This window comes from Acartia tonsa, chromosome 4 (genome assembly GCF_053477335.1).
Source record: "Acartia tonsa isolate MP-2025a chromosome 4, ASM5347733v1, whole genome shotgun sequence".
Lineage (NCBI taxonomy): Eukaryota > Metazoa > Arthropoda > Copepoda > Calanoida > Acartiidae > Acartia > Acartia tonsa.
This window is the reverse complement of record NC_137263.1, coordinates 31653551-31660971: the sequence shown is the minus strand read 5'-3', so window position 1 is coordinate 31660971 and position 7421 is coordinate 31653551. Positions and strand designations below refer to the sequence as shown.

Genomic DNA, 7421 nt, shown 5'->3' with positions numbered 1-7421 from the left:
TCGACCGAGTAAATTAAGACCATTTCATTTACGATTTTAAAAAGTTTCATTGACCCTTCATCTAACAAAAACATAAAAGCAGAGTTAGTCTGTAACTAAAAGCTGTACTAGCAAATTTTAAAGTGATCTAAAATCAACTGAATGAAATGTCATTTTAACTGCGAATTCTAAATTATGATATTAATTAGGAGCTTCGCCCTTATTAGTAATGACATCCTTGTTTTGCTACGCCCAAGATTGATTCCAAGATTTGATTTCATCTGTAAAGCAGTTGTAACATTTTTTAGCCATTTTTAATTGCATAATTTTTTTTAGATATTTAATAATCTTGTCCTTTTCAATATTGTTGAGCGTACTGAATTAGAAAACGCCTTGCATATATATTAGCAAGTTACTATTTTGAAAATAGGCGACAGAATACCTATAGGACATGTCTATTCAAAATTTGACCGCGGCTTCAAAATTTTGACATATCCAGACAACTAATTGGTTGAAAAAGAACGGGAATATCCATAAAGGCAAAGCTCTGAAATAAAACGGCAGAACAAACGACCATGAACACTTGTAGAGTGTCAATGCTTAATAAGTTGCTAAGCGTACCTAAAATCGTATCAAACTGTAACAAGAATCCAAATTCTAACATATCTAGATTAACGGGAAAAGCTAACCGTGACGTAAGTACAAAACCTAACTTCACTTTAAAAACGCAGCTAAGGATGTTAGATTTTAGCAGTCAGCAATTGAATATGGCGGTTTAATTAAATTATCCAAGTGACTGTTTAGTTTAAAATCTCGAACGAATGCAAATTGTTCAAAAGTATATTTGCTTGTTGCTCCTGAAATTAATGCTTTAAAATATGCGATTTAAGACGCATGCAACTCAATGTAAATAAAGACAAACCAAACTATTTTACATAGAATGTATTTTGAGAATATTTATTACAAATATCTTATTAATGATGATGTTTTGTTTATTTAGTTACATATTTAATTATGTATCATGCTTTAGTAATACAATTTCATCTTATTATTTTAATTTTTATAGTTTTACAAAGAAATAAATAGTATCTTATATCACAGACATTAGAAAATTTAACTTTTCTTGCACATCCAAGTAAAAATAATTATTGCCTCTTTTTTTGACTTTTCATATGGATAATGAAGGAATGGAATAAAATGTGTTTTTTTATATACTTATAATAATCAAACTACAAAAGCAAAAAATATTATGATAAAATATATTATAATTTAAAATGCTTTGTAAGTTGATCTGTAAGGAAGATAAAAAAAGGATAAATCCCATATGGTACTGTTAGACAAATTTATAACATCTTGAGAGAAAAGTGGGGAAATTTTTACACATACTCACAAACAAACACTCACACACACACAAACACAATTGAATTTATAAATTTATGTCAAAAGTAATTTTTATTTTAAAATTTTAATTAAATTATGACATTTTGTAATGTTTTTTAAGTCTTTATCGATTTTTTAGGAAGAAGGTATTTTTGAACTCTTGGAATAGGAATGGATAATTATAATTAAATAATGCAAAGATATAAAAATGCTTACAGTTTCATCTTAGATTGAAAAAGATTTTATAAAAAATAATATTCTTTAAATTCAGAAACTAATGAGCATAAATTCTTCTTCAAAAATAAAATGAAATGGTTTGAATATCATTAACCTATCCGAGTTTTTTTTTCTAGTATTCACAGTTTGTTGTCTTTGAGCTTTTACATAATTTACAATGCAGAATGTACGTACTGTACACTTGAAAGTTCACTGAGGTCACATACAGGAGTCTTTTTGATAAAAGTACATTGTACTTTGCAGCAAGCAAGATAATTGTAGCCAATATGTAATGTCAGGTTCAATGTTAATAAAAATCTGGCAGTTTCGGATGTAATATTTGGTTCTTTTTGGTAGTTGAAAAAGTCAGCTGTCAAGTGTTGGAATTAAACAGGTATAAAGTTGTAAATTAGTTGGCAGTTTTTGTTGCTTGCCGACTTGGACATATACTTTAACATCAAGCTCCTTCTCAGCAATCTTTGGATTATACCTGAAAAATAATAACATTAGCAATCAAAAATATTTTAATTTGGTGCTTCACATCAAAGTGCCTAACGTGTACAGAATACCCTATTTAAATTTTTCCTTTATGCCTATCCCCTGAGGGTTCCCTTGCACTCCAAGGCAAATTAGTTCATTATTATTAGTTCAAATTAGTTAATTATTTCCAAGAGGATAAAAGAAGAAATATTTTCAGCTATTACAAATTTAATACATGATTTTGAAACTACTAAATTAGAATTGTTGAAACTACTTAAAAATGTCAAGCAAGATATTTGTACCAATTAGTTATTTTGAAAAAAAAAATCTAAAGTTTTTAATTATTTTGATTACCGATTAATAAAATTCCATCATACAAAAAAATTTCTGCATTAAAATTATCCATTTTGAAAAACTATATTATAAGTATAATCTAAATTTCAATTAATTTGGATTTGCAATATTTTTATCTAAAGCTAAATTTGAGTTGAAAAGGGAAGAAACAAATGTCAATGATTAAGGAAATTTTCTTGTTAAAATGTTTTTATTTTTCTTGTCATGTCCTTGGTTCTACTTTGTAAAAAATAGCTTGTTAGACTATTTGGGTGAGACATTCAATTTGAAAAAAAATGTGTTCAGTTTCCAACCTTCTTCTTCTAAAAATAAGCATTATTGTTACTGGATATATTGTTTCTGTAGTGTATTTTTTACTTGTAGAGAAGCTGTTGGATAATCCCAAATTTTTGTTTCAAGTGACACATCCCTTTATCCTTGGTTAAACTTTGTAAAAACTATCTTGTTATTGCTTACACTCAAATAATTTGCCCTGTCACTTTTTGTTCATGATAAGATTAAACAAGGTTGCTATCAACCAAAGCTGTTCCACAATAATTTAAAAGCCCAAAAGAAACACAGTATTTTAATATTTAATAAAACATGTATATTGAACATTTAGGCCAGTAGCGTGCATTGGGATTTGCCACTAGGTTGTGAGACTCGAGTTTTACCCAATTCCCTTAATTATATTTTTTTTTTTTGGGGGGGGGGTATTAAAACCACAGATTAACCCCCTACACGCACGCCCATATTTAGGAAAAGTGCAGCTCTATATTTTTTGGTCTTCGGATGATTTTAACATTTTCATAATGATATAATGTCATGAAAAAAAAATACCCCCCCCCCCCTCCCAACAAAAAGGGGTTATTACTAGTTTATTTAAAAGGATTGATCATTCTAAAATAAATAAACATAAATTTATGCTTGCTCTAAAATGTCATGAGGAAATTCAGTAATTATACGGTACACTAACCAATATTTTCCGTAGGCAATATGTCAAATATCAACTACATTTTTGTTGTGAAGCTTCTCTATATGTTAGTATTGAGTGTAGGCATGTTTGTTTGTTGGCAAAATTATTAAAAATTAAATATTACATATACTAAACATGCATTTCATTTTTTGTTTGTGTAATCCCCCCTCCCTCTAATATTCATATTGTCTTTATGAATTTAAACTTTAAATTTAAAAAATAAACTTAATAATAAACTATTTTTTTAAAAATCGCAACTGATTTTATCAAACAATTTGTAAAAATCTTACCATGGCACAGAGTTATCTCCGCTTACTTGGCCGGACACTCTGGCACATTCTCTGGCCAGTCACACACGTTGTCGTTCTCGTTGAACACCAGGCCCGAGGGACAGGGCTTGTGGTGCTTGGTGGATCCCTGGCACACGTAGTACATGCTGCAGTCTTTCTTGTCACGGATGAATGAGACGCCCGCGTCCTCGTCCTCGCACACAACATCCTCCTTCTCAACGGAGAGTGCAGCAGACTCTGTTCTGGAGGTCTCAAAAGGACCATCATATTCAAGCTTGACAAGATAGTCATCCAGCTCTGATTTCATTGATTTGATCAGCGGATATTTGCCGGTGCCGCAGTAGCCGCGGAAATCGTCCAGATCAATGGACCAGACCATAATGCCGCCAAACTTCTCCTCTTTCAACCATTTTATTTTTGTTTTTAATGATCTTTCATCATCAAAACCCACCCATTGTTGGTCTCTGTATGCAAATGGAACTTGTTGCTCGTTATCCCAAACCAATGTTGTGTTGTCCTTATGCAAGAAATCACAGATTTCATAGTAAGATAAGAAACCTGATTCTCCTGTGTATCTGCCCGGGTCACCGCCTCCACTAGTTGGGGCTCCAATATCAAACTGAGCAGGATCCTCCAGGGTGAATGTTCTGCCGTACACTGGCATACCAATAATCAACTTTTCCCTGGGAGCTCCCTGGCGCACCCACTCCTTGGCGGAGAAATCAACGGTCAGTCTTTTCTGGAATCCAGTAGCAGAGTTCAGAGGATAGAGGGGACTGTTGTGGCCAACCTCTTTCTCCCACTGTCCATGGAAGTCATAAGTCATAACATTAATAAAGTCCAGGTATTGAGATATTTCTGGAACATCATAACCGGCCTCAATGGCTTCAAAGCTGGCGGGAACGGCTGCTGTAAGTATCAGTTTTGTGTTCTTTGTTCCCTTGGCCTCGCCCTCAATGGCAAGCCTCAACTCTCTGACCAAAGAAACAAAGCTGGCCTTGTCATCAGGACCACGTGGATACTCCCAATCAATGTCAAGACCATCAAAGTTGTGCTTTCTAAGAAACTCTATGGCATCATAAACAAATCCATTCATGCGGAAAATATTTTCTGTCAACTCTTGGAATGGCTTGGAACCAAAAGCCCAGCCGCCAACAGCAATCAATACTTTCAATTTAGGATTCTTTTGTTTCAGCTTCATGATTCTTGTGTAAGTGCCATCTGTGATAGAATCTCCGATATCATTATCATCAGAATATGAAAGTCTGTTGTCTTTTATTGTGGCAAAAGCAAATACAACATGGCTGCATAGAGTTGGGTCAACATCCTCGGGGGTAAACTTGCCCATACCTGGCCGCTTATAGCTCCAATTGGTGAAGTAACAGAAAACAACAGGTTCTCTCACATTTTCTGGCAGGGCAGGGGTTAGCAAAGCTGGGCTACTGTTGGACTGCTTGTTTCTGGTTGCCAGTTGCTTCAACAACAGTTCCACATCAAGCTTCTCAGGGGGAGGTAAGGTAGTGATTTTTTGGCTTAGGGAAGGAGCAATGCTTTCCCAATCAATATCGGCAGGCTCAATGTCAGCAGCAATTGTATCTCTGGGTGTTCTGAACAATTCCTCTCTCATGGCGCCAATCAGAGGATATTTAACTCCACTGCCACAGACCTTACCGCTGAAGTCATCCATGTCAATAGACCAGACCATGGCTCCGCCAAAACCACTTTCCTTCATCCACTTCATCTTGTTTCTGATTGATCTCTCATCATCAAATCCAACCCATTGATCTCCTTGCACCAGGTAGGGCACTTTCATCTCTTCATCCCACAGGTAGCTGGCACCCTTCTGCAGCATCTGACACACTTCATAGTAGGCCAATGAACCTCCCTCCCTTGTGTACTCACCAGCAGTGCCACCACCTGATGTAGCAGAGTTCACCAGGTACTTGTTGCTGTCGGTCAGAGTGAATGATCTGCCATAGGTGGGCATACCAATGATCAGCTTCTCCTTGGGAGTTCCTAGCCTAGTCCACATCTTGGCCGCAAACTCTACTGACAACTGTTTTCTCCATTCTGAATCAGAAGAGGGAGGGAATAGGGGAGCATTGTGACCAGCCTGGTTCTCCCATTTACCATGGAAATCATAAGCCATAAGATTGACAAAATCCAGAGCCTTGGCTACCCTGGGAACATCATATCCACCACGAACATTGTCAGGTCCAACAGGTACAGCAGCTGACAACAACAATCTCTCCTTTCCACTCTCCTCAGCCTCATAAGTAAAAGCTTCAGAAAGTTCAGTCAACAAGTCAGCAAAGATCTCCTTATCAGCACTCTTGGGGTACTCCCAATCCATGTCCAATCCATCAAAGTTGTGCTCTCTCAAAAACTCGGCAACACTGAAAACAAAAACTTGACGTGTGAATCTTGTCTTGGCAACTTCCTTGAACTTGGCAGTGCCAAATGACCAGCCACCAACAGCTAGCAGAACCTTCAGATTAGGATTTTGTGCCTTAAGACCAACAACTCTGTCATACAGACCAACCTTGCCACCAGCACTCTCATCATTCTCTTCAAAAGATGCAAGCTTGCCGTTTTTAATCCAACCAAAAGCAAAGATGACATGAGTACAAAGATGAGGATCAATATCTTCCGGCACAAATTTACCAATTTTTGGTCTGTATTGGGACCAATTCGTGTAGTAGCAGACAAGCTTGTATTTGCTGGAATCAGCTGATGATGACAAGCTGGAGCTAGAACTACCTCTGGAGGATGTGCTAACAGGATCAAGCTTGAACCTGTCAGGATTTCTGTTAAACTGTGAGATTCCTCTGCTGGGTGTGAATCTTGGTACAAGATCATCTTCCTCATTACTATTATCATCACTAGATTCTCCATTTACAACAAAAACATCCTGCTCTGGCCGTCGCCTGATATTAGGCCGCCTTAGGCGAGATCTGTCTCTGTCAAGTTGTCTTCCTTCCTTCTCACTTTGGTCATCAACAGCATCAATTACTTTGGCATCATCAGCGTCACTGCCAACCTCTCCAACATCTGGGCGAGTGCGCAGCCTTGGCCTCCGAATTCTAGACCTGGAGTCCTGACCATATACTGCTACAAGTGTCACACAGACAAGGGCCAACACAAGGACCCTAGTCAACATAGTCTTTTTTTAATGAAAAATCCTCAAAATAATGTGAAATATTCACTTTATAAGATTGAGACGGCCAATGGGCTGGCGAGCTCGGATGCCCTAGCTAGCCACTCACTCACGCAGAACCGTACACACTCACAACAAACACGTAAACACTTTCACTCTATTATATATATATGTAATATACGAGTCTGTGTGTATATATAAAAGATGGAATTATTTGTAGCTGCTACTCTGCGCCACAGAGTACTGGAGCAGCGTGCATTAGCGACTGCTAAATTGTGGTGGATTATGCGCGGCGCTCTACTTGTGTGTGCGTCGCTGTGCGTTTGTATGTTTATAAGAACCACCCCTTGACTTTGTGTGTATGTTTGTTTGTGTGAGCAAGCAAGAGTGTTTGTTAGTGTGTGCGCACCACCTCTTGGATGGTTGTGGCACCACAGCCACAGCCTCCCCACCCCCCAACCGCCCCTTCCCTATCACCTCCACCCTACTTTCTTGCCATAGCTTGAACCTGACCTTTCACAACCAGAACCCTGTCATTTCATTCTCTAACCCCCTATCCCAATTCTTCCCAATCATATATTTTCCTTCAACCCCATGCCCCTCCGGGGTC

The 7421-nt window shown here is 37.3% G+C and overlaps 1 protein-coding gene across 1 annotated transcript; it reads right to left on the bottom strand.

The window, feature by feature from the left end:
- Positions 1-906: 906 nt before the first annotated feature.
- LOC145316786 (putative chitinase 10) lies at positions 907-7078 on the bottom strand. Its single transcript, XM_080157521.1, has 2 exons — positions 3655-7078; positions 907-2065 (listed from the first exon to the last, which is right to left on the bottom strand). Exon 1 carries the CDS (start codon positions 6812-6814, stop codon positions 3677-3679), a length of 3138 nt encoding a protein of 1045 aa, XP_080013647.1. The 5' UTR covers positions 6815-7078; the 3' UTR covers positions 907-2065; positions 3655-3676.
- Positions 7079-7421: the final 343 nt, after the last annotated feature.